Genomic DNA, 27,483 nt, shown 5'->3' with positions numbered 1-27,483 from the left:
GGTGTCTTAAAGTAAGAATTCTTTTTTTTTTTTTTTTTTTTTTTACTGATTAGGTCCCAAATATATATATATATTGGGTTTTGTACTATATATTGCCAAATATGTGTTGGGTTTTGTATTATTGCTGGCTCTGTTATCTTCTCTTTCCCCATATCCATAAAATAAACTCTTTAGAACTTCTGGCTACTCCCTTCATGCTGCTCTACTTTCTTGGTTGACAGAGTAGCTGAATTATTATAATTAATTATATTTCTGCATATTAACATTTTAATGTTATCTCACATATAAAATTAAAAGCATAACAAAATCTTTTTTGTCTTGATCAATTTTCTCAAGTTGTATTCATTAAGGGTGTCTTATTTCATACCTATCCTGTCCTGAGACTCTTTTAACTCTTCCTTTTCCTAGCAGAATTGTTCTTCCCCTACCAGTGTTAACTTCAATGTAACATTCAAAATCATAGAATCATTTAGGTTGGGAAAGACCTTTAAGATCATTGACTCCAACCATTAACCCAGCACTGCCAAGTCCACTGGTAAACCCTGTCCCAAAAGTGCCACATCTGCTTGTCTTTTAAGTACCTCCAGGGATGGTGACTCAGCCACTTCCCCAGGCAGCCAGTGCTTCACAACCCTTTTGGTTGAGAAACTGTTCCTAATTTCCAATCTAAACCTCCCCTGGCACAACTTGAGGCCATTTCCTCTTGTCCTCTCACTTCTTTCTTGGGAAGAGAGACCAACATCTGCCTTGTTCCTTGTTTGGCATGAGATGTCATGGTTGTGCTGGTCGTCTGTGTAGTGTGATCAGAAACCTGATGTCTTACTGTCTTTGTCTTTTATGTCTGAGCTAAGACTGCAAAGTCATTTTGTGTAACAACTTTAAATGTCAAAATCAAAATAACACTGCTAGGCTCCTGATACATTTCTAAGAGACTCTAAAAACAAGACAGGAGCTGGAAAACAGCAGAAACACACTGAGGGAAACAGATTTTTTTTCATGTCAATGCATGCATAGTCAGCAAGTTTTGTACATAAAGCATTCAGCCTAGATTTTAGAATGATTTTCCTTTTACCTGTATCATGGAAGGACTTCATACACCAACACCAACGTAAAAGCTTAGCTAATTTTAAAATACCATCAATATAGAAAAGTTAAAATGGTTTCAATTGAAAATAATTTATGCAAGATAAATGTCTCATTTTCTAATTTATTTTTGCACTTTTTTGGTGCTAAAGGTTATATATGAGAATCTCTTTATGAGATGATGATTTTTCCAAAAAAAGTTACAAATTACTGTAGTGATTGTGACAACGTACCGTTGCACCTTTGTCCTTTGGGCTCAGGAGAGAAACTCAGGCTGATAATGCATTGAGTAGAACATCTTGTTATATAAAATTTCATCTATGCTAATATGTTCATCAACAGCATTTTACAATGAAAACAGCAGTGCACATTTTTAAAACTTCAGCTACAAGATGCCCAACTGTTTGTGCTTTATTTTACAGGTAAAAGACCTCACGAGTGTGGAATCTGTACGAAAGCATTTAAACACAAACACCATTTGATCGAACACATGCGACTGCATTCTGGGGAAAAGCCCTACCAATGTGACAAGTGTGGAAAGAGGTTTTCCCACTCGGGCTCTTACTCTCAGCACATGAACCATCGCTACTCCTACTGCAAAAGGGAGCCCGAGGAGCGCGACAGTGCCGAGCCCGAGGAGCTGGGCCCCGAGGCGCTGAGCAGCGAGCACGCCGTGCCCAGGGCGTCCCCCTCGCAGATCGACTCGGATGAGAGGGAGAGCCTAACCAGGGAGGAGGAGGAGTACAGTGAAAAAGAGGAAGAGGAGGAGGAAGAAAAAGACATAGAGGGACTTCAGGAAGAAAAAGAATGTAGGGAACTACAAGAAGTAGGGGATGCGGAAGAAGTAGCAGCAGTAGAAGAGGAAGAAGGGAAAACTGAAGGTGACAAGAATGATGAAGCTGTAAATCAAGCAAGCAATGCAGAACCAGAAGTTATACAAAATAATGGGCAGGTGTCAGAAGAAAATAATGAATAAAGCTTACGTGCTAGGTTTTTTCTATAAGGAAAAAAAAATTGGTAATGAAGTTCCTTCTATATTATACATGCTTTTCATGGAAACACAGTAGCCTGCATACTGTGATTTCTGTTCACTACTGTGTAAAAAAATATATATATAAAAAAATGAAAAGAAAAAAAAAAAGAAATCCAGGTGTGCCTGAACCTCAAACTTAGTAATTTTTCACACAGTTTTCAAAGTTAGGAACAAGTTTATAACATGAAGCAGATTAGAAAAATACAGTGACTCTGGAAGCAAAGATTTACCAGGTTGTAGGAAACCTGATTATTAGACAAGCATCTGGCATTGTTTGTTTTATCAGTATTAATTTTCATTCTTAAGTTGATTAATTTTTAAACTGTACAATTGGGAGAGATTTATATGATTTTTTTTTTTTTTTATGGTAAAACATTTCCTAAATCCACTTCAGTATTTTCTTATGTTTTACAATGTGAGAACTTCTGCACTACAAAATTCCCTTTCGCAGAGACGTGTAATGCAGTTGCAAACAGTGCTTGGCTACCTTTGTAAATTCAACCTAGAAGGTAGCAGTTTATGACATTAGATGTTGTAGTAGAGCATATTATCATTTAAAGTGTATTGTTAGCCTTAATGAAGAAGATGATAGAAGAACTGAAGTTTCTTACTCATGTGGTTAAAAATGTAGTTGAGAAGATTGTCGTTGAGTTCTGATTGCAGGGACTAACAGTGTTGATACTGGTAAGGACAGGAAAGTTGTCAAAAACAGTGTTTGTAATTGTGTTTGAGTATGTAGTAACAATATGAAGGATATGATATGAAGCTTTGTATCTCCTTTGGCCTTATGCAAGACCTATGTGCTGTAAGTGCCATTTATCAGTATTACAAAGGCTCTAAGCAGCCTTTACCCAATGTGTGGCCTACAATAACTAGCATTTGTTGATTTGTATCAAACTTCTAAACTATTCATGGGGAAAAAACACTCAGCCATCAGAGAAGTAAGAACACTGGTATATTTCATTATTTAATTATTTGGTGGTATTTTGGGTTAATACCTGACTTGCAGAATTTCTCTACAATAATTACAAGGGAAATTTTCTAATCTGCTTTATTGCTTTATTGGTTTACTTTAATTTCAGACACATACATGACATGTTATCTGGCTCATAAGTATTTTCAAATGTTAGTTATTATGGACCCCATTTATTAACAATGTTAGCTGATTTTTACCTATCAGTATTATTTTATTTCTTTTAGTTTATAGATCTGTGCAACATTTTGTACTGTATGTCTTCAAACCTGGCAGTATTAATACCCTTCTTACTGACATATGTACCTTTTTAGTTTTAGAAAACTTTTATATTTATGTGTCTTATTTTTATATTTCTTTATTTATTACACAGTGTAGTGTATAATACTGTAGTTTGTATTAATACAATAATATATTTTAGTATGAAAATTTGGAAAGTTGATAAGATTTAAAGTAGAGATGCAATCGGTTCTCTTGCATTGAGATTTGATTTAACAGTGTTATGTTAACATTTATACTTGCCTTGGACTGTAGAACAGAAGAATTAAAATGGGAATGTATTAATTTTACAATTGCAATCAATTCATTTTACCTTTACCCAGTTTTTAATATAAAGCTCTTAAATTTTGAAATTCACTGTGTGACTAATAGCATGATGCTCTGCAGTTTTATTAAGAGATTAGTCTAACCATAAAACTCTCATTTCCTTAGTAAGCCAAATTAGAATAATCTTATAAAACAGTGTTGGGAACAATGTTTAACATTTTTGTGCCAATTTGTTCCTGTATTCATGTATGTATGTTACAAATCTGAAACTTCATTTTTAAGTTCCTTGTTACATCATGGTCATTTTCTAGTTTTTTACCAGACTCCCCATCTCACAATAAAATGCGTCAACAAGTCTGACTTACTGTCATTATTCTGGTAATGTAGAAAGTGCATTTAAATGATTTTTATGAGAAGTTACTGAAACACAGCTCCTGCTCCAGTGACAGTCCTGGGTTTCAGGGGTACATAAGGAGCGTGGAAGTGGAAGAAGGGTTTGAACTGTGTGCAGGCACAGGGATTGCTACATTGATTTACCAGTGTCAGGAGAACAACTGAGTTTTCAAAATGAACCATGTGGGTTGTTCTTTTGGGTCTTTTTATTTTGGTGTACCTATCTAATGTACTGTTCAATGCTATTTTTCAATAAGACTGCTTTTAAATGAAATAAGTCTCCAACTGTTTTCTTGACTTAGCAATGAGTTAGTTGTCCATGGAAAGGCTGATGTATCTATTGCTGTTGAACTTCATAAAAATACAATGCCAACATTGCAGGTATATAATTTCAGTAATGTAAGTATAAAGGCTTGAAAATTTTAATATATATGCATGGTTACAATGTTTTGTCATTCAAGCAAAGTTTACAGACCGTTCTTTAAGCAAAGTTCTCTTCTTTAATGGTCCCTAAAATGGAATTTCAGTTGTTAATATGGGGGGCAGGGGGTTTATGAACATCGTGTAAGTTACTTTATATTCACATACCTAAGTTTTGGGTATTTCTCAATCTTATTATCTCAGTATTAATGCATACAGAGGATTTCTCCCATATAGTAATCATTTTACTTCCTGTGCATCTTGCTGTACAGTATATGAATACTGCACTTTTAAGTAAAATTCTACCTTCATAGTATCATTGAGCTAAATATGTGAAAGCTGTTTTGAAAAAAACAACATTTATGTTGCATTAATAATATTGTCTTATAATTATCATCATAACAGAATTAATCAGGTGGTTCAGAATTTCTCCCAGGTAGAACTGCTCTCTGCTCTCTTTTAGGTAATGAAACACACTTTCTTGAAACTATTTTAAGATTTTCATATTTTTCATATTCCAAGATGTCTGTGGTGAAATGGGAAAATAATAAACCCAGTGAGATATTTGGTGAAATGGGAAAATTTTATTGTCTTTAGTAGTAGAACAGAGAATTTTGGTAAACCTAAGGTTTCTCATATAAGTGACAGCTGAATGCAGAAGGCCAGTAATTTGGATAGTAAGTAAAGTCCAAGCAACTTTTACTCAGGAAATGTCATTGTTTTGGGGGAGAAAATTTATATTCATTACTTACACTATGTTATTAACATTTTAATCTTCAAAATGGATTGGTGCGTTGAGTTTTGCATCTGTTAAGCTCAGTGATGTCTTTGGTGTTTGTGACTTTGTAATATCATCTGTTACCTGTTTGAAAAACACAAACTGTGGTGTGTCTTCATTTAGTTGAGCAAACTCATGTGGAACCCAGAGGTGCTTAGAGGATGCAGAAGCTGTTCCCAGCCCCAGCACTGAGGAAGTTCTGTGTGTGTGTGGGGATGCCTGGGCAGCTGTGACCGAGTCCAAGCCCCAGGGGAGCAGCAGCAGCCCAGCTGTGGCCATGTGGGTTTTGTGACCTCTCTCTGAATTAATGGCAAAGCAGTTTCAAGGACAGCAAGTTTCCCACAAAAAAAAAAAAAAAAAAAAAAAAAAAAAAAAAAAAAAAAATGAAAGCAAAAGCATAAAAAGCATAAAGCCTTTGCTTCTGTCTTTTAGAGATAAATGAAAGTTGGGAAAGAGCAGTGAACATGAGCTGTGTAGATTTAATGAAACTCCACTGTGCTATGACCTGTTCTTCAGTCACAAGATGAAAAGTCCATCAGCTGCCCTGTGTGCCCAAGCTGATGTCTGTGCCTGCTTCTTCCTCAGGCTCACCATGCATCCCTCATCTTGGCACAGCACTCAGGGAGCAGGCTGGCAGAAAGAAAAGTGTCCTTGGAATTCAGCATGGGACAGCCCTGCTGTGCCTGGGGCACTGGTTTTATTTCTGCTACTGACCTGTCTCCAAAATATAATGAACCACCACCTCAAAATCAGTTGGAGTTGCAAAATTGTGACAATTATATGACCTCTTTTATCAAATAATATGAGAATAAGGAAAATGTTACAGAATAACTATAGGAACATTGTTACAGAAGTAAATACTAAGTTTTGGCCCTGGGATGGGAAATAACCTTAGGAGGTCCTGAGCTAATAGGAAAAGAAAGAGGGACTTAGGGCTACAGAGAAAACTTTGAGGAGAGAAAACAGAGGATACACTGAAGATACATTGAGAAAGAGTAACTGCTCCTTCTCTTTCAGTAATACTCATATGGAATCCCAGTGGTGATTTTGGTGACATTCCCAAATTCTCCATAGCCACATTGCTGTCTAGTTGCTGTTTTTCTGGAGCAGCCTATCCGTGTGTGTAATTAATAGCACAGAAATATTCAGCAATTCTGTATGATGAGCTTGAAAGGTTTTTTAACATATTGTATTGAATTCCAAATAGATTAATGGATGCTAGAAAAAGAAATGAAAAAGTTTTGTTACTTTGGCTAATCTCGGAATTGCAATGTGCTTCAGTAAATACCTTAAATTTTAGTAGAATAATGCACTATGGCATATCAACCCAGGACATAACATATTTACCCTAAAAGGCAGTGTTGTTCAGACTCAGTAAAAATTGCTTCAACTGCCAACAAGTGTTGTACTCACACTCTTGAGTGAAATTATTCTACTGCAATTATTTCTGGTACACCCAAAGTCTGTACAAGCAGCACTTTGCTCATGTTTGTGCTGGCAAAGTGGGATGGTGGTGGCCACCAGATGAAATGGCAATTTGAAAGAAAAGCTATTTCCAAGATAGAAAATATGACACTACTAAAAGCTCAGTTTTTGCTACAGCAAAATGCTACACTGGGGCTTTTTTCATCAAAGCAATGAAAGATCAGAACATGACACTCCAAACCAACATAGAACTCCATAACAGAGAAATGAAAATACTTCTTAGGGTACAGAAGACCATTTGAAGTAAAGGTAATGGTGTGAGGATGAGAAAAGTCCATTTTGGTCCTGGAGGCTATAGTGAAGATAGGTGATGGAGGAGAAGGGAGAAAAGAGCTTAATCTGCACTGTGCTGAGCACTTCTTCAGAGTGGGTGCTTTCTAATTTATTTACTACCAAGGTGTGAGTCTGCACACAATTCTCTGCTTGGATAGAGATTTTGGTGTGTGGTTTGCAGCTCACAGTCTGGTGCTTTAAAAGGTACTTTTTTTAATCTTTCCTTGGCAGAATAGCTTGTTTAATTGTTGCTACAATAATCTCTAAATTTCATCTGGGAAATTCAATATTAGAGTATCTTTCAAGTCTGTGCTTTGTCATTTAATGTTAATATTTTTCTTGAACAGTTGTTATAATGATATTTGCACAATCTGATTATCACCAAAAAAAAACCCCACAAAAGAATGTGATGACCAAATTAACTCTCAAAAGTGACCAAACATTTATTACTTTTGTTTTATCCCTCTGCTCTTTCATGGCCTCTGGTTACTAATCTGTCACACAGTCATCTTATTTGTGTATATCATGCCTATCATATGCATTGTACATATGTTGTCTCTAGGGGGAACAATATATTGTTATATATTCACTGCTTCACAAAAAGTAATCTACTTTTTAAAAAACTAATTAAAAAATAAACCGATAGTTTGGACTAAACATGAAATGTGCTGATGAGAGGAGGACTTTTCTGGCAGAGTTTGTCCTAGTAGCTTGCCAAATATGAAAGTCTTGTAATATTAACCTAAAATGAGGTAAAGTTCTCTAAGGCTTTACCTCAACACTGGCAGATCCCCCAAAGGATCTTTAAAAATTATGAGAACAGTGCCAAGTAATCTTTAGAATATATATTTGAGAATGCCATTTTGGTCTTTCCTTTGGTTTTCTAGTGAGCCTCAAGTCCTCTGATTCTGCCTTTAGATTTTGACATTTCTGTATTGGGGACTGTCCTTGGGTTTTGCTCATCATTGTGTAAACTAGGCTTTGTGTAATGATCACAAGATTTACATTCTGTGTTAATTCAGGAATAAAGGGGATAAATTATTAAATGCAAAAAAAGCCTGAAACATGCCTACACTAACTTTGTGTCATTCCTGCTGAGCTTCTGTTCTTCTGCCTGGAAATCCTGCTCACTTGTAGCTTTGAGCCCAAAGAAAGACCAGCCCTACAGCATGTAAGATGACTGGGTCCTATTCCCATCTCTTGCCCTTTAACAGCTCCCTCTTTAGCCAAATTCTGCATGGATATCATCAGATCTCTTGAATTCTGTGAAAATTTCTACATTTTTAATGACAGGTAAGCTATGGCAAAGATATAGAGGGAGCATTTTGCTCTTTCAGTGTGCAAAAATAAAATCTGCTCAACCAAATTGTTCAAGAAATAAGTTAATGGGAAAATCCTGTGAAATCCTGAAACAAAACAAGGGCTCCTAACAGGTTTGTGAGTTCCTATACTCAAAAAGGGTACTTGGAATCCTACTCCCTTCTCAAACCAAGTGAATCCAATAATGGGACAACATCTCTGTGGGCAGTAGTTCTCAACTTCTTTTGCCCTGGCTGAGCATAATGCTCTCACTGGTCCTCTCCAAACCAGGAGCTGAGCTAAGACTTGCACAGACTCTGAGTCCTTGTGATCAGAAAAGGCACAACTCCTCTGTTGGAGTGAGGGGGAGGAAGGTTTGACCCTTCTGGGAGTTGGAGTGGGTTGTCCTGCCAGCAGCACTGTGTTTGCAGTTAAAGGGTGACCAGGGCAAATGATCTCAGCTCTGGTTGCAGAGATAAGAGGGGTTTCCATCAAGGCAAGCTGGCTAAGCTGACCTCAAGTCAGCTTTTCTTCCCCAGTCTAGAGAGCTCCAAGGGACGCCTCAGGCACGAGCCAGCAGTCATGCTTTGGAGGAGCTGCTGGCTTACATTGCTCAAGCCCAGAGAAAAGCTGCCCCTCAGCCTGTAAATTACAAATTCATGAGAATAGTGACTTGTGTTCCCCCAAAAAAATGGTATTGTCTTTAAAATCCCGCTTTTATCTATTAAATCTGTCTTCTTACTGACATTCTAGTCTCCCAGACAATCTGTTGTGTCCTGAAGCTTAGGGAGAGGCACTCTATAAACCAAGAAACAAGGAATTCTACCATTTACATTTGTGATGAGTGTTATCACTGTTTCTGTATCTTTTCCAACGGTGATTATAATGTGAGTTTTCCTGTCTTAGGAGAAATAAAAACCATATTATATGAAATAATTGATGAATGGTAATGTAACTTGAACAGGGTTATTCAGATAAAGCTGGGAACAGAACTGAGGACTCTAACATGGGAAAGCCTTCTGTCTTACTCTGGAATGCAGTTTGTTCTGAAGGACAGTGGCAAATAGAATGTTTCTGTGATTTTCAGCAGCCCAGGGAAGCTCATTCATTAGCAGCTATACCACCTGACAAACTTACCCTCTTACTCTGTGGTCAGAGGCCAATTCTTCAGCCCAACCAAATCTCAGACTTTGTACACAATCAAAATGTCATATGTGGAGTTAACAGATGCCAAAAAAAAGGGCTGGTGGGACTTTTGGCCAGGTGTTTGGTTGCCACCAGCAGTTTACTTCCAGAAATAAGTAAATTCCAGAAAGTCTGTTCCCAGAAACCAGAGGTGTTTGGGCCTTGTTGCTCCCTGCTGCTGGGATTGCTGCTGTACATGGGGTGTGAGGATCTGTCAGCCTGGAAGGAGCTCAGGTTCTGCCAGTGGCTCTCACAGAGGGGAAAGAATAAAAGCTTTGCTGATTCTCTATAGCTCCAGCTGGCCCAATACATCATCTTGTTCCTGGTAGGTTTTTGGTGAAGGTCACCTGCTAGGGACATGTGTTTTGGCTCCCCAGGAGAGGCACTGCCTGCAATCCTCAGGGGAGAGGAGTGGAGAGGAAAAAACACCTCAGTGCAGCAAATTGCATGTATGTTTAAAAATACAAATTGTTCCATCTTTCTTTACAGAAATTGCTTGTCTCATGATTACTTAGATCAGTAAAATCATTGTAGGATCTACTTTTTCAGCCTTGCTATGAAAGTGTTCTGATTTTTCAACATTAAGGATAAACTTAATTTCTACTTTATCGTAGCTTCTTATTTAGTCTAGTTTGCTTCACCATTTACATCACTGCATTGCTTACTCTCTGAGAGTGGAAATACATTTAATTCACTGGAATCTGAATCTGTTCAGCTCACTGCATATAAAACTAATTGAAATTAGCTGGAAAATTTGATGTAAAAAATGATGCACATATTTTGTCACAAGAACCATCTATGGGTCAAAGACCATTTGTGTTCCTTGTTTTTAAACTGTATTTCAAAGCTGCTCTTCAAGTCCATCTTCTGCTCCTCTGCTACCCAGGTCTGTCAGTTTTTCCCCACAGACCAAATCCACCCAAACACTGGTGCATCCCTTGTTGCTGCTGTGGGTAAATGAGGTTCTCGTGCTGTGGCCCAGTTCCAGTGACTGCTGCTGGAAGAGCCAGCATTTGAAACACTAGAACAGGAGGCAGTCTGGCCTCATTGTTGCAGTAGATCTGCCTCAAACAGACCATTGCAGCATGATCCAGTCATAGACTTCCCTCTAAGCACAAATTTCAAATTCCTCTGGGATGTCTCATGGTTAATACCCTTGTATTTCACAAATTAGCCTTTTTCTGTAATCCACTACCTGAGCTCTCTCCTGTAGCTTCTGAAATGCTTTTTGCCCATCTTTCTGCTTAGGTATGTAGACACATTGTTTCCTGACATGGAGTTTTCTGAGTGCATGTTGATATCCAATTCTCCTTATGGAAAGCAGTCTTTGCTCCCCCAAAATGTGCATGCTACTATCAGTGTCATGCAGCTCATGGAGATGCTCTCCTGAATGACCAGCCATGACAAGGAGTGGAAGAATGCTGCTGTATAATCTCTGAGGTGCTCTAAATTTAGAATAATTGTATATTTCTCAGCCAAAAAAAAAAAGGCAGAAATAAATTAAATAACCTTGTGAAATACCATTCTCTTGCTATAAATATGTTGTAACCACCTACCCTGGTTTGGCCTTGATCTCCTAAGCAGTGGTATTTGTGAGCTTGTGCTGCTTGTCCCCTTCTCTCATCTTACATTTTGACCTGATGATTAAGCCTGGCCAATTTTGGCAGGGAAGGTGATGTGTCAAAGATATGAAATCTTTGCATGACCTCTGAAACTTGGCTTCCTGGGGCAGAGGACCAAACAAATGTCCTTGCTAGGCAAAGACAGCTATTACTGCATCCCTTACAGTGCAGTTCTGAACTGCACCCTGCACGTGCCACTGCTTGTCCAGCCAAGAGAGATAGGAAAGTTGAGAGTGGGTTTCATTCATTCAGTCACCCTCTTGTTTATGCTGTTATTTGAAAGGACTAAAGATAACAGAAACACAAAAGTGCAAGTATGAATGTCTAATTAGTGATTTACTATTGCACTGCCTTTGAACAGGAAAACTTGAATTATGGTGCTAACTACAGTGTCTGGCCATTATCCATGTGGGACACTGCCAACAGGATTGATACCTCCATCTCCATCACAGGCTAAGAATCACGTTTATTTGCTTATTCTCCAGCCAAACAAATACAGGATTCTGTCATGCAAAGTGGAACTAACCCAACAATGGAGTCTTTGTCTTCCAGGAGGGCCAGAATGGAGTGTGCTGCCTTGAAACCTCCTTGTTTCAATGGAAAAAGTGAGTGCAAGTTTCATATGTCCTTCATGAGTGCTGTTACATGGACATAATCATGAATTATCTTGTTATTCCCACACCAGTGAGCAGTTCAGTCCAAATGTTTCAGGTGGGTTTAAGCCTTTCTTGCCATTCTCCCCAAGCAATACAAGTGAAGGAAGAGATGGTCTGTGGGCTCTAATGGATTAATCAGCATGCTGATGCTGGTGCACTTCTGGGAATGCCAGAAGCAGATGGTTAAACCTCCTGAGAACTGTATCTCCAAACTTCAAGTCTGCAATTCAGCAACCATTGCAGTCAGTATTAGTAAATGTTGCTGCTGCTGCTGGAAGGGAGAATCCAGCACCCTCTCATCCTCTTCCATTTCCCAGTACAGCCCCATCAGGACTGATCCTTAACAAGCTGACTAGTAAACAGCCATTTTTCCTGGATTATTTTTTCAGCTGAATCATTTTCCCAAGTAACACCAAAGCAAGAGAAAGGAATTTTGGGGAGTGGATTTTCTCCTTTTAGACTGGTGCATTGCAGGCACTGAACATGTTCTAATTTTAAGCTGGTTTCCCAAAAAGAAACAACTAGTACAATTTATTAGTCCAAGACACATATCCCAGTATCAATGCTGAGAAACAACTCAGGAAAGGTCCTCTCATTTTAGTCAGCAGCAGTAACAGCTCATAGTTAAACTCAGACTACTGGGTTTGCTCTGCTCTTGGTCCTGCACTGACATTGGTTACTCTGAAATGTAAGTAAGCAGTGTTGTGTAAATGAGCTCTTTTGTTCCCTGCATGTGTGACTTCCAGCTGCTGCTAAAAACTCGATTTATTTTGTGATGCAAGTAGATCGTTTTTGTTTTGAGCTAAGAACCTCTTCCTGTGCTGTTTGACTTAGAATAATTCTTCCCCATTCTCCCACTGCTATGTCTGTGCTTTACCTGCTGCTGCTTTTGCTAAAACTACAAAGTAGGCCCTGGATTACAGGTATTCTACTTTTCTGGGTTTGCTTTATTCATCACAGGGTTTCAGTATGCTCTGATAGGTACCAGAGTGAAGCCAAGAACAGTGTTGCTTAAGACTGGACTGAAGGCCAAAAACTGAAGTAAATTACAAAGGTGAGTAGGAGCCCAGTAAGAGTGGGCTGCTGGCAGCATGTCTCTGCAAATGTAAAAGTCAGCTGCTGAGTTATTGTCAGAGCTAGAAAATGTCCTTTGCCCTATTGTGTCAACCCCTCTTTTTTGCTTTCAAGCTGCTACAAGAGCAGAGGGCACAATTAGCTCCATTAGTCATTTAGCAGATTCAAAATCTGAATGGGTTGGATTTTCCCTTCCTTATAAATGAGGCACTGGCAGCAGGACATCATCACACTGGGACTGGGAGCTAGACACAAGAAAAACTTGAGGGCCTGACCCTGGAATAAAGTCCAAGCATCTCTGTTGGGAAGCTACAGAGTGCAAAGGGAAAATTCTTTGCCTGGCATTGCCTTGACTCAGGGATGCACCCAGGTCCTTCTGTCCATGCATGCTCCAAAATATGGATTTCTCCCTAGGAATCTGTGTTTTTCCATGTCTGTGCTGGACAGCTGGACAGGGCTCACTGCACTCCTTCAAGCCCCTCTCCTGCCCATGTGCAAAAAGTTAAATTATTCACATGAGGAGAAGGAACCCAACATCCTATTTAATCCCCCAGTTGTCACCTCAGTAGTTGATCACCATAACCTAGCAGACAAAAAGTATTTCAGAGCAGCACTGGTGCACACCCTTTCCTTTTATTGAGGATGTTTTCCTCTTTAGACAGCGTCTCAGGACCTGTGAAAAAGAAGGTGGAGAGAGGGCACGAGTGATAAAAGCAAGCCTAGGCACCAGAGGGAACTGTCTCTGATCCTGTGGCAAGAGCAGTCCCTTGGCAGAGGAGATGCCCCTGTGCTGTTGCTGTGTCCCAAGGACCAGTCCATGGTGGCATCTTGGTGATGTAGGAGATGAGGAGAACCAGCCTGAGCCCAGCACCACATCCTTGCCAAGTGCCCTCACTCCAAGCTGCTGCACAAGGAACAGGGGAGGGGCCTCCTCCACCCAAGCTTTGGAAGAATACACTGAGATGACCTCAGGCCTGCAGATCAGGCTCCTTAGGAGGTTTTGGGATCTCTCTAAAACAAGATGTCCTTCACCTGGGCAGGAAGGACGTGCTGACCCACTGGCACTGAGGTGGCCCCAATCACCTGGGCACAGGGACCTCTGGCTGCCTGCTGGAGGGGCTGAGGCATCTCATTAGATCTGGCTTCTGCTGTCTGCATCATGTCAGCAAACATCCAGCATGGACTGGAGGTTTCCATCAGCTGTGGCAACAAAAAAGAGATGCATCCATGTCCATTGCCTTGCTGGTTTTCATCCAGTCTCCATATGGAATCTTTCCAGCTAAGAGTATGGCTCTGCAGTGTTTTCAGACCTGACCCACAAAAGCTTTTTTATAGCTATCCAGCAGATGGTCAGCAAAGCTTCCAAAAATAACCTTGTTTCCCCTCCCCCTGGGTGAGCAGTGTGCTGCCCTAGTGAAAAAAACCAACCATTTTTGTGGGCATCTGAGTGGGTCTTGGTCCCTTTCTGTCAAAGCCAACAAGCAGTTGCTGTGCTGCCAGGAGAAACAGCCAGGTGCTGCTTTTTCCTGTGTGCAGGAGCACATGAGGTGGAAGGCAAAAGTCCTGGATCACAAACATCACATTCAGGATGGAAACAATTGAACCATTTCTACAGCAGGAAAAAAATCTTTGTATTTGGTCCAGTTTCCCTGTCTTTAGAGGAAAGGTAAGCCTAAGTCATTATCCACAGGCATGCTGGGGGATCCAATTTCAGTAATGCTTAGGTGGGGGCTCTAGGAGAGCAAAGCTGCTGCCCTGTGAATGGGGCTGGAATGTTTTCCATGAAATGGAGGTTGCCTGGTGCTCAGATCCAGATGCCCATGCAATGGGGGCTGTCCTGACTTACTGCTCAGATCCCAAACCTTGCCTGAAGGGAAGACAGACCATGGCTTTCCTACACATTTGCTGCAACACATTAAATCCTGCCTGTGTGATGTGGCTCTCCCATGGCTGTAGCCCCTCCCAGGGCATTTGGCTTGGAGGCACTGCATAAAAGGCAGAAGGACATCCCTGGACCTGCTTGGTGTCTGCCCTAGTAAGGTCTACTTCAAGCTGCTTATCATTTTTTGCAAAAGTTCTATTTCTCGTGTGGAGATTTGCATCTCAGATTTGTTAACTGTTTGTCAACAGTTTGTCAACTGTTTTTTATTTGTTTGGTTTTTAAAGGAAAAAAGTATGGGAGAGAGGATAAGCATCTTGTCCTGTGAGAAGATGGGTGATGAAAGAGTTGGTGGAGCACTCTCATTATGTGTATTGGGTGAGAAGAGGCAAATAATGCCTTTCTTTCAAAGGTGGGGCTCACATGGTTCTTTCTTCCACTGGATCAGTCAGGGAGCAGGTTTGTGGAGGTCAAGCCTCTCCTGTCTCTTGGGATGGTACCAAGGCAGAGACCACCTGGACAGAAAAGGAGCATGGCAAATCCTGTTAAAAATGTGGAAGAAGGGGCAGGCCAACCAGGCAGAGAGATGGGAGACAGGGCCCTCTGCAGCCCAGGCTCCTGGGGCCTGGTGGACAGGGTGTCCAGCTGCTCTGATTAACCCCGTGGTCTCTGCCCATGGTCATCCTCCCGCTCATGCTGGAAACTGAGGCTGTCCACATGCAGGATAGGAAGGGTATTTTCTGCCTTTTGCTTTGTGTTTATTAATGCAATTAGCTAAATATTTATTTATTAAGGTACAAAGCTTACTTGAATTCCAAATGTTATGAGACAAAACACTATGAAGAATGAGTTCAATATGTATTCCACATGCTTGTTACCACATTCAGGTGAGAAGGGTTCATGTGCATGTAATCTGCAGACCTAAAAGGCTTTTTTTCTTCATAACCAACCTTGTCTGAGACACAATGAGCTAAGGAAAACATTACAGCCAGAGAGAAGTGGGTGCAGTCATACTTGAACATTATTTAATCCTGTTGTGCAATACCTCACAGTAAAACCACCAGTCATAAAGCAGCAGAATTATTTATCTTCATTTTAAGGAAGAAAATCTTCCTTGGCATCAATTTGGTGTTTCTTTTTTTTTTTTATCTGGTGTTTCCCAGTGAACTAGTGCTGGACAACTTGTTCTTGAGACAGGGAACTCTGTCTGGACACGATGGAGGATGCTTACAACTGTCCCAGCAAAGGGCTGTCAGGCTTGGTACAGCTGTTTCCTGAGCTCAGAAAGAATTATTCTCACTCCTTTTAGTCTCAGAGCCTTTTACTTTTTGGTGGTGGTAATCATGATTCCAAGCTGTGAAAACCTTTCCCACTGGTAGTAGCATGCTCTCTGGAAGAGCTGCCAGTAAAACCTCTGTGTGTTGGGCAGGCAGGTCACAGGATTATCTTGGTGGCCTGTGGCAATGCCACCACTCCTCACCTTCAGTGCTGGGTGTTGTTCCATTCATTAAAGCAGTGTTTCCCCCACTCTGTTTCCAAGAGGAAGCAAAAATGCAGCAACAAGAAGGATATTTTAGCCTTATAACTACAAAGACCCAAATGAGAATAAACTGGCCAGAATCTTGCACAAGAAATGGAGACAAAGGGTACCTGAAAATCTGGAAGTTGCCCACATTGCTTTAGGGATCATTGCCAGCAGCCTACATCTGTGCACCATATGAGCAAGTGAGAATGTGTCTTTGAGAAGGGTGTAATGTTGGTCCTGTGTCAATAATGGGTCTAGTCCAAGGTCCTGAAGCATCTGCTCTATATTTTGGTATTTTTTTTCTTACACTTGTAAGGATATTTGAGAAGGTGAGTAGCCACACCAAAAGACTGCATTTGAAAGAAAAACTAAGACGTGGTCACCACCAGCCAAAATGCTCGCTGTGCTAGGAGGTACTTTGGACTCTCCTTCAGGCTACATGTCAGCATTGGAATCACCAAAATGATCACCACAGGTAGGTCTGTAAAGCTCCAAAATCAGCTGTGTGGAGAGCAGCTCTGGGATGGTTACTGCTGGGTGGTTAACTGCCAATGCAGGAGAATTAAATTATCATTGGCTCCCGGTGTGACTCCTATATGCTGTTAATTCATTACCTGCAGCTTAATTGCCAGCAGAGTGGAGCAAGTCTCTTCCTTGTCTCAGGGAGTGTTTGTCAGTGGAGCCCAGTCAGAGAGGCCCATAGGCCTTTCTAGATGTGAGATAAGTGCACATGGGAAGGGGGGTTTGGAAAGCAACAATTTAATCCATATCCTGTACACTCACTCCCAGAAAATATGGACTTTACTGTATGTGACATGGAAGGGAATGAATCACAACCACAGTTCATCCTTTTCTCTTCTGCAGCTTCTCATGGACCCAACAAGGGGAATTTTCTTTTTCTATATTTACAACATAATTTGCTGTGCCTTGGGAGGGGTGAGATGCTCTTTTGTGTTGGGATGTTCTCCCCAGCAGCATGGGCGGAAGGCAATTACCATGCTGGTGCTGTGCTCTCCTTCCCTGAAGAGTTAATGAATTCCATCCTCCTATTGTTGCAGAGTTTCCCCGGGACCTGCAGCCGGGCAGGATCCTCCACGCTCTGCAAAGGGTTTGCTTCCTGGTAACAGAGCAATCCATTAGCTCTTGTAGCTGTTGTTCTTGAACTGAAAGCTCTGTGCTCTAAAGCCCAGCAGGAAGAGATAATTAGCACTAAATTGTGTATTCTGGGCAAAATCCATCCACTTCTGCCAAGATTTCACAAGGCCTCAAATACAGTGGAAATACGTGTGGGGTGGATGCTTTTTGCATAAATGTGGAAGGAAGTGTGCATGATTGCCCTCTTGGTCAGTGCAGCCCAGAAACAGGATCTGGGGTCGATGGGGTCCGTGCCAGCTCCACACCCTGGGTGAGCTGTGGGTTTAGTGATGACAGCTGCAGCAGGGGATGGGGGGCAGTGCCTGCAGGGACAAGTGGCTGCAGTAACATGCAGGGAAATAGCCCCTATCCCAGCCATTCCCCTTGCTCTGCTGCCTTCCTTGGCTTTCTTTTGTGCACCCTGCTGCCAGCCCTGCTGGGCACTACCTTGCTCTTGGTCCATCAACAAGGTGGGCTTCAGTCTGGGAGTCTCTGTTGTAGGACAGACAGAAACCCCAGACCTTGCCCAGCACTGTCACTGCAGCATGATGTCATTCTTTATCCATGCACTGGGTGCCCCTGTTATATGGGCTTTAATAAACACTCCACTGCTCCAATTCTTCCTCCTCTTCTTCACAGCATGCACAGCTCAGGTGCTTGGGCACAGACTTTTGGCCATTTTCCCCTAGGAAGTGCCACCTGAGTCCAGCTGCTGGTCCAGGAAGATGCAGGTTTTCTGTAGGTCCTGTGTCACACCTGGCAGCCCTGGCAGGTGCACCCTGAGGATGCCCATGTTGGAAATGCCTCCAACACTGTGTGTCCAGTCTGTGTCTCCCAGGGCCAGCAGTCACTCCTCACACTGGTGCTGTCACCAAGAACCATCGTGTCCCAGAGCTCAGCTTCATTGCAGCATTTAGGGCTAAGCCATGCCATATCCCAGACAACTGGGTATGTTCAAAAGGAGTTGGTTGTGATGAATGTTGGCCAAACAACTGGATCCTGAGGGGAGTCTTGCAGGACTTTGACCTGAGGAACCTCTGGCTCAGACAGATAAAAGGTCTGAAAATGCTCTAACAGGTGGTCTAAATTTGCACAGTCCTGCTGTACCAAACCCTACCAAACAAAAGCAGAGAGTGGAAGACGTCACATTTCACATCACCGGTTTATGATGGGTAGAAAGAGGTCAGGTTTCTGCTAGACAGCTAAGTTTTAAGTTTTCCTCATTTTCCCATTTTCATACAGAAAATGCCCAGTTCATCAGCCTTTTGTCTTGAATTGCATCTTCTAAACTTTTGGGCTTTCATATGAGAATCTTTGGGCCTTGACCATCCCTTTTCCTTAACACATGATGGTGTGAACTGGACACCAAACTACACAGAGAATGCACCGGTGCCAATTAGAGCACAATAATTTCTTCCATGTTTTACATGAAACAACTCACAGGTGTGTGTGTCCCAGGATGGCATTTGCCTTCTCTTTTGTTGTGGGCAGACAGCACCAAACACTCAAACAGCTGCTGGATCTCTGAAAACTGTGTGTCCCTTTCTGCACTGCCTGGCAGGTCACTCTTCATGAGGGCCACAGGCTGGGATTGTTTGTTGGTAGCTTTTGACATTTCCCTCTTAAGTGTTTTTTACTGACATCTATTTGATTTCTGACCATACCTCAGGGGTTTTCAGAATCAATTTGGATTCAAACCTTGTCTTCCTGTGGGAAATGGTATAAGATGACTTGTGGACAAGATGATCATTTATCTTAGTTTGGGTACCAAAAGAGTAGTGAATCTTGGCTACGTGGACTTATGCTTGACAGGCTGGAGAATTAGTTACTCAAAAGGCTTTTACACTTCAGATAAATTACTATTGGTTTCCCTTCTTTATTAGATATCATAATGATATGGATATTTAGATTAAAAAATCTAGAGATTGTTCACTGCATTGTGAGCTGCTTCTGTGTCCCTGGCTACAACCAGTTACTCTAGAACTGCTTTTATTCTGCCCCTGCTAAGGACTGCCTGTGATGTGGCCTGGCAGCTCAGTTCTGTGCTAGGTTCTCCATTCTGGGGCAGTATGGGAGGGGTGAGCACTGCCAAGGCACAGTGGGATCTGTAGGAGCACCCAGCACTGAGCAGTTCACTTCTCATTGTGCCCAAAATGCTCCAAACAGCAAAGGGTAAGTTTGGCCTGGTATGCAATCTCCCACAGCTGAGCAGATCCTGCACAGCCAGGTGAGCACAGCCTGGTTCAGCCCACAGCCTCAAGGCTGAGCCCCCAGGTCAGGCCTGGGCAGGGGTCACTCTATCATTTGGATATTCCATAGTGCATTAAGCAACAGCAGAGAACTTTCTGGCATTCAGCTGTCAAATGTATCATGATTAGATCAGAGTGTGCTGTGAGGTTTCTTGTTTTCATAGGTGATGCATGATGTTAAATGCCAGCTATGGCTTTCATAATAGCTTTGGAGCACTGCCTTTGCCTAGTCTGTGCCAGATTTGTGACAAACCTTAACCTGAACATTATTTAATCCTCACAATATGACAATGAAATATTGACTTAAAAAAAAATAAAACAGCCCACAGTCCATTTTCTAACTAGTTTTACATCTTTCTTGATATTAAATCTAGACTTTTTTCCACTAGTTTTCATGCAAGTATGTTTTCAGGAAGTGTGTTTTCATTCTCATTGAGGAAAATGAATTAAACCAAGAGGATGTACAAACACAAATATCCAGCAAAAGGTTACTGCTTCAATCCCAGCAGGTCTACTTGTGTAACATTCCTGCAAAGTTAGACATGGAGTTTATTATGGAACCAGGGTTTTTGGTTTTCTTTTCTACTGAAAACAATAAGAAATGAAGTTATAGGAGACTTTGCTTTGGAAAAGCAGTAAGAAAGAAGCAAAGAAGTTTGGCAGCAGACATGTCAGGTGCTGTAAACCCAGGGAGTGCTGTTAGTTCAAAGAACCTGAGTGTTACAAAATAGATGGTAACACTCCTCCAGTGAGGTTAGAGCCAGCACAGATCTTCAGAGCTATTACTGTGGCAACATTGACTTCAAAGGTGCTGACTGGGCTTGCAAAGGGTTATCAAGGCTCTCTGTGGAGCATCAGATATGGGACTACTGTTGAAATTGTAAGGACTAAAAACCTCACATGCCTTTGAACATAAGATGCCAAGTGCATCTCTCATTATTACTAAATAGATCTCTTTCCAGTTACTGGTTGCTTATGGTGCTGGGTGGCTCTGGATGCCTCAGAAATGTGCTAAATTTTTATGAGGATTTTTTGTTAATTCCTATACCTATATGCAACTTTCCTTCCCCCTCCATTCCCTAAAATAATTCCTGTGGGATTAACAGCACCCACGTGTTGGATTTGCAGCACCTGCTCTCAGATGGACTGTGAGTGTGTTCCACAAGGTAAGCAATTCTGCTGCAGAAAGAAAATATGAGAAAAGGGGCTTAACTGGGTCCTTCATGGCTTCTGGAAACACCTCTGTCCTGGGACAATAATCCACAAATGAAGAAAGTGCTATTGGTGTGACAAGTAAGACCTTCCATCAGTGACAAGATTTGTCATCATTCATATGACAAATCCTCATTAATGAATGTATGAATAAGGAGGATGGCAGGTCACTTAAACAGCCCATCTGTGTCCTGGTTTCTGTGAGCAAAAGGTGCTGCTCTTTGCCTGGATCCCTGGCACATGCTGCTGGATAGGCTGAGCTGTCCCCAGGGGGGAGCCTGCCCGGGAGGAGCAGGTGATGATGTAGCTGTGGGCAGCAGCAGCTTCAACAAATCTTCCCTCAAAGATCAGAGTCATCTGCAGAGATCCACCCTCACATACACCACTGGTTATTTGTGCAGCAAAGGTGTCTCTCATTCCTTCCTGTCTCTCATTCCTACCTGAGCTCCCAGGAACAGCTCTGGCTCCTGGGTTCTGGCTGAGAAAGCCCCACCTCTATCCCTTCCATCCTCCCCCCTCCATCAGCTTCCTCCAGCCATGCTGGCATTTGGAGCTCTTGGAAGGAGCAGTGCTTTGTTTAACTCTCATAACCTTTTCTGCCTGAAAACTAAAAAAGAAGGAAAAAATTAATGTTTTGCGTAAACACGTGAAACTGTTTTGAACCCCAGAGCTAAGCTGTGTCTCAAAATTAATTATATTTCTCTATAAAGAAATGCAGTAGGTCAAAGGACATGGTGAAGTAATACATTATGGGGAAGCTGACAGGAGAACAGTAAGTTTGGGCTTAAGTGAAAAATTTTTTGCTTTGCTGGCTCTTGGTATGGAGCCAATAACAACAGAGCAGGAGCTGTCTTGAAATGACCGTGGAGAGCAGGTGTCCTGCAGACAGTGCTGGAACTACTGAAAATAATACTCTGAGTTACAGCACTTCTGTTCAATGTCTAATAATAATAACAGTAATGATAATGATAATAATAAAACTACTTTCTCTTTGTGGGATGCATGAGCACTGAAATACTGTTTTATTAGCAATCACTTTGCCTCCCTGGGAAGAGTCATGGGACCCCCTCCACTCCACATGGAAACAAGGAAGTGCCTTTTGTTTCAATGTAAGTTTTGGGGTTTACAATATGCAGTCTGTTGAAGAGTCAGGAGCTCAAGGCCATCAGAATTAAGAGATTTTCCTCTCTCCAGAGAGCCACACAGGCATCTGCTACCTACCAGCCCTTCTGACAGCAGCTCTTTTTGTTCCCCATTTTACATGCTGTTTCACTGCAGCAAGTTGAGAGGCAGCACCACATTCCCAGAAGCAGGAGTTGTGTCCCCCACTTCCAGGGGAACAGGGACTGCTGTTACAACCCCAGTCCATGCTGCCTGCTCCACAAATCCAGGGAAAATGTTTTATTGTGCTCAAAACCCTTTCACTCTCCTACCAGTCAGTGAAGATCTTTTCATTAAGTAAAAGCCCTGTGTACAGATCCTGAAGGGAGATGAGCACCTGGAGGCCTCTTGAAGCCAACAGGAGCTGCTTTAGGAGGGCTAAATACCTCTCAGGATTTGACTGTGAGGGCTTAACAATCCACCCTCTGACATGCTTTTTATTTCCCTCCAATGTCTATTATTTTAGACCCTGTACTTGCTGCAGCATGTGTTTCTCCTCCAGAGTCATGGCACACAGAACTGCTTTGATTCCTGATACAAGTTCAGCTGGCTGCTCACACCATACTGCTAAAGATGAATTAGAAATGGTTTCTCCATGCTGCAGGGAAGGCTGAGCACACCCAGCTCACCCCCAGCCCATTCTGGGCAGGCAAAAGGAGGGAGATGGAACACAGACAGCACCAGAAACTGCAGGGGCAAGGGAAAGCTTTCCACTCAGATTAGGCTTTGGTGGCTTTTTGCAACAGTCAAACGAGAAACACTGTACTGGTAACAGTGAGATTTGTATCTGTATTTATGCCAGGGACTGTAACACTACACGAGAGGCAGGCTTTCTCCCTAAGTACATAACCTCATTGCTGGGTAGAGGTAGAAAAAAAAAATTACCTTATTTCATGAAAGTGAAGCTTAGACATTCCTCTGAAATGTTGAACACCAAATGTTGCTAGGGAAGAGCCCCTGGGCTGGGTTGTTTTTCTTGAATGGTGTGGCAAACCATTATTTCTAAAGAAAAGGGCTCAAGTAAGCAGGTGTGCTGCATTTAACAGAGGTTATATAGTATCAAGTGACTGAAGGGAAAAGATGGATTGATACCTTGGTGGTTTGTGTTATGGGGGCTTGATAAATGTTATTGATACGGGAATTTTTCTCTGAAGACTAGATTATTAAATAAGTCTAGTGCTAATTGCATGACAGAATTGTATTAGTCATAACAAGATCCTCTGCAACATTTTTTAAGTGCTCTTCCAGATGAGATTACAAATATGCAGAGGAAAACATAAAAAGTCATTCAATTTCATGTCACCTCTGTTTTTTTGACTGGAGAGAGAAGCACTATAATAGAAACTTATGAAGACACATAATTTTTGCTGAGAAATGAACTGAAATGATCTGCTAATGTGGGGGTAAGGGGGATAGCATGACAGGAGAGAAGTGGCCAGTGTCAGAAATAAAAAGGTAAGAGGGAATGCTGCATAGGATAAATAATAGGCCCAGAGAGACATATTGGAGGAATGATTACATCAAAGGCAGCCGAGTCCAAGTGTGTGTCACTGCGGAGGGCAGGGCAGGGCAGGACGCAGGTGGGGTGCTCCAGTTTCCCAGGCAATAGATTCATCTGTGACAACATCACTGGAATCTGCCAAGACCAGAGCATTGTTGGAACTTAAAAGTCACAAGCTTCTCCAATTCTTCTAATCTAATATGCCTTTAAGCATAAGATGCAAGAGGGAGGGGGAAAATGGGAGGAGTCCTTTGAGTGGCAGGTGCACAGGCAGACAGAAAAGCCTGAGCTGGAGGAGCAGGAAAGGTTTCTAAAAAGGTGACAAAAATTCCTGAGATAATATGATCAGTTAGGACCAAGAAGAGAGATGAGCTACTGCCTCTCAGAGTGAATTGAAAAATCAAATCAGGGCATGTTAACATACAATATCTGTGATGGAGTGAAGGACAGTGTGGGGGAAAGGAAAAGAAAACCTGGCACGAGGAAGAGCAGGTGGGGATTGAGGATAAGCTCCTTTCCCTTGTTTCTTGGCAGTATCCTGCCACCTTGGTGGGTGTCTGGTCTGAGTCAAAGAGCAGCAGCAGGATTCAAAGGGTGTGTGTCAGGTATGGGCTGATGCTGGGCAGGTGCAGAGGGCAGCCAGAGCACAGCATCACCAAGAGGGGACGGTGCAGGTGATGCTGCCACTGCCAAACCACACACAGCCCATGGAGGATGTCAGAGGGGAAGGGATGGTTGGTGGCTGGTGAGAAATATGAGAAGCCAGAGGCAAAGAGCACAACTGGAGAGAGGGGGAGAGAGGCTCTCAGGAGGGAAAGTCTTTTCTGCTAGGCCAATTGTCCATGGGGAGGGCAATGGAGGGGTTCTTCACAGGTCAGGCTAAGCAGCTTCTTTCCATCTGCTCATAGAGGAGGAATATCCAAATCTCCACTTTACTTTGGGTCCTCTTGAGTCTAATGCTGCTTCCAGGCAGCAGGAGGTTTCTCTGAAGCAGATGCAAATACAGGGAGGCTGTGGTGGAACTGGACTCAGTTGTGGGAGGTCATCAGGAGACACAAGAGGGAAGACCCAGCAGAAGCTGGGCAGAGTTAATGGGCAGGGGGAAATCAGCTCAGATGCAGAAAGTGCCATTTTCATGGGGCCACAAAAATTTGGGTAGGAGATGAGGAAAAAGGGAGAGACTGTGGGAGAGACATCTCTTTCTCTGTGGTAGGCCACAGACAGCAAGAGAGATTTATAGGGGATAGAAAAGAATATACAGACTGTGAAGAAAACTGGGAAAAAAGGGAACCAGGCTGGTGCCAGGAGCAGACTGAGGCCAGCAGGGAGAGGGACTGGGAAGAGGGACAAGGCTGGGGAGGCCTTTGATCAAGAACTTTAGGCTGAAAGTTTGGGCTGAAGGAGCTGTGAAATCCAGGCAGATGTTGTGCCCTGATGTTCTGCCTGTTCTAATGGGTTCACTGGCTGGCAGGAAAAGGCTGCCTGCAGCCAGCATTGTGCCACAGGCTCTCATTCTTTGTTCTCCTATTAAAGCTTTTACAAGTTACCTGTAGGCAGGGAGCAGTACCTGCTTCTATTGGAGCCACTTAGTGAACACCAAAGGAGAGGAGCTTTTATTCCACCCCTTTTTGTCATCAGCCATAATAGCTGCAATATCAGAACAGCCTCAAATAGGTGTTTTGGTAGTATTTGAAATGGCAGATGACACCTAAATAGGTGTTTTGTATAGAACAACCTTTTTTTTTTTAGCAGTTTGTGCAGTGGGGATTGGTGAGCAAGTTTCATTTCTGCTTTCTACCTCTTGTAAATGTATGCATTTTAGACTCAGGCCTCTGGCAGGCTGTGTAGGAAGAGCACTGCTCTCAGATGTCTGTAGGCAGCTCTTAGGAGAATGAAATTGTGCCCCTTTTGTGTGACAACTGCCCCATAAATAAAGTAAAATTCCACGTAGCATGTTTTAACTCATCATAGGTAAAAACCCAACAGAATACATAGTCCTGGATTTTCAGTTAAATCTCTTTTCCAATAAAAAAGAACCTGCAACTTTCAGGGGCAGATTAAAACTTTGCTGAAGTTGTACACTTTGCACAGTTCGAAGGTGGCTGGATAAATTCCCCAGGAGTGTCCCTCCACCTTCCACCCATCACAGTCACTTGATGAGCGGTGGGAGGAAGAGCAGGGGCTGACAGGCTGTGGGGAGAGCAGCTGAGAAACTCACAGCAAAACCAAAAGCAATGGCAGAGGAGCCAGAGGGGACAGAGCAGCTCCCTCATGCAGGGCTGAGCGTTTCTTTTTGCTGGAGAAGCAGGAAATGCCTCAGCTTCTGCAGTGGGACTGGGCTCCCTGGAGTGTTTCCAGCCCCGTCCCCTTGCTGGTTCCCCTTTCATGGCCGATGCTCTTCCTCACAGACCTGCCTCTGCTGCTGGCCCTGGCTGCTGTGCTGGCCCTGCAAGAGAGGGAGTGGCAGAACCTGGGCCTGGAGGCAGAGCCAGAAATAGGGAAGGCGGTATGTGAGTGCCATGTCCCAGTTTAGCCTGCCCTGGTCACATGCTGTCTGCTCCCCGGCAGCCCCGCACTAATGTTACACACATCAGCACAGCCTGCTCCAGCTCTGCCTTCCAGTCACACATGGAGTCATGAGCTGGAAAAAAAGCAAATACAACCTAAAACTGCAACATCTTGAGGCAAAGATGAAGAAAAAAGAAAAAAAAAAGCCAACACCTGATGGGGATGGCTGTAATGCTCTGCATCATCTTACATAAAAGCTCTTTCTCAGCTGTCCCAGTTTGAAAGTGTGGGTGAGGGTTTAGTCATGTTAAAACTGTCATCTCCGAGGCTGCTGTTGTTTGTGCATTGCTAAAATGAGGCTCAGTGATAATGGGAAGCATACTGGTAATGATTGGGGTCCAGGTAATCAGAGAAGAAAAGAGAAAATATTGTTGTCAGAAACAGCAGCAGCACAGGCAACAACTCTAATGAATGTATCAAACTGGATGTTTGTATTACAGTACATTTTATTGATGTAAATATGTTCTGCAGCACCACTTCTTGCTTCTTCCCTTCTAGGGTGACTGCATTTTGGTCAGCATGCTCTCAGCCCAGGGCTGGTGCCAGACACCTCAGGGCACTGACTCTATTCCAACAGTGAAGCTGAGGCCAGGCACCAGGGATCTGCTGCCTTCCAGTCTCAGGCTGGGTCTGACACAGCACCATGGCAGGCTGACCCCACCAGGCTTCCCAGCATCCCAATCCTTTGGGACTCACCTGCACGTGGCCTGGCCATGGGCCATGCCTCCAGGATTCCCAGAGGGAAGCTCTGGTGCACAGCCAGGACAGCCATCTCACGCTTGTGGGACCACTGGTGACCAGGATGGGGCACAGAAGCCAGTTCACAGTGAGTCTTGCCAGCCCTGGGCACACACCTGAGACACAGCTCACTTCCAGCTGATCTTGTCTCTCTCCCCTTCCCTGCACAATGGTGGAGCTGCCACAGAGCTCCCCATGGTGTTTGGTCATGAGGACGAGGCAGTTCTTTCGCAATGGGTCTTTCTGGTTAAAGGAGCAGCAAGCAGAACCCACAGTGGGCTGCCCTCCTGGAGTTAAGAAAAGTCAAAAACCCCAAAAGGAAGTGAAACCACCCTTTCTTAGAACATGGAAATGCTGAGGAGGTGCTTCATGCTCCAGCAGCCAGAGAAGTTTGAAGGGCAGCAGAAATCCCCCAATGTGTCAGCAGTAGATGAGGGAGAAGGGGCAGCACTGCAGACATTAGACAGGCAGCTGAGGCAGTGAGGAGGAGCTGCCTGGTCCTGCTGCCACCAAGGAAGGGACAAGAGACTGGGAGTGTTTCCCAAGACATGGAGAAGGGCCTAGTGAGGGGAGACAGCAACCCACTGCCAGTCTCAAACACCCAAAGAGGAGTGGAGTGTGATGTGTAAGAACTGCATCATAACTACATTAAGACAGGTCAGGACCAGGCTTCTCTCAGGAATCTCTGCAACAATT

At 42.9% G+C, this 27,483-nt stretch overlaps 1 protein-coding gene across 4 annotated transcripts in view; it reads left to right on the top strand.

Moving 5' to 3' along the window:
• Window positions 1-3,992, top strand: part of ZEB1 (zinc finger E-box binding homeobox 1) — a 120,281-nt gene extending 116,289 nt beyond the window's left edge. For all 4 annotated transcript variants that reach the window (XM_071428711.1, XM_071428708.1, XM_071428709.1 and 1 more), the window contains one exon: window positions 1,506-3,992. In XM_071428711.1, coding sequence (XP_071284812.1) covers window positions 1,506-2,059 — 554 coding nt within the window. In that variant the 3' untranslated portion in view covers window positions 2,060-3,992. The remainder of the gene's footprint in view (window positions 1-1,505) is intronic.
• The last annotated feature ends 23,491 nt before the right edge of the window (window positions 3,993-27,483 follow it).

This window comes from Agelaius tricolor, unplaced genomic scaffold (assembly GCF_023055355.1).
Source record: "Agelaius tricolor isolate 1412-34295 unplaced genomic scaffold, bAgeTri1.0.p SCAF_6, whole genome shotgun sequence".
In the NCBI taxonomy this organism is placed as follows: Eukaryota; Metazoa; Chordata; class Aves; order Passeriformes; family Icteridae; genus Agelaius; species Agelaius tricolor.
The sequence above is the reverse complement of the archived record's forward strand: the minus strand, read 5'-3'. Positions and strand labels throughout refer to the sequence as shown.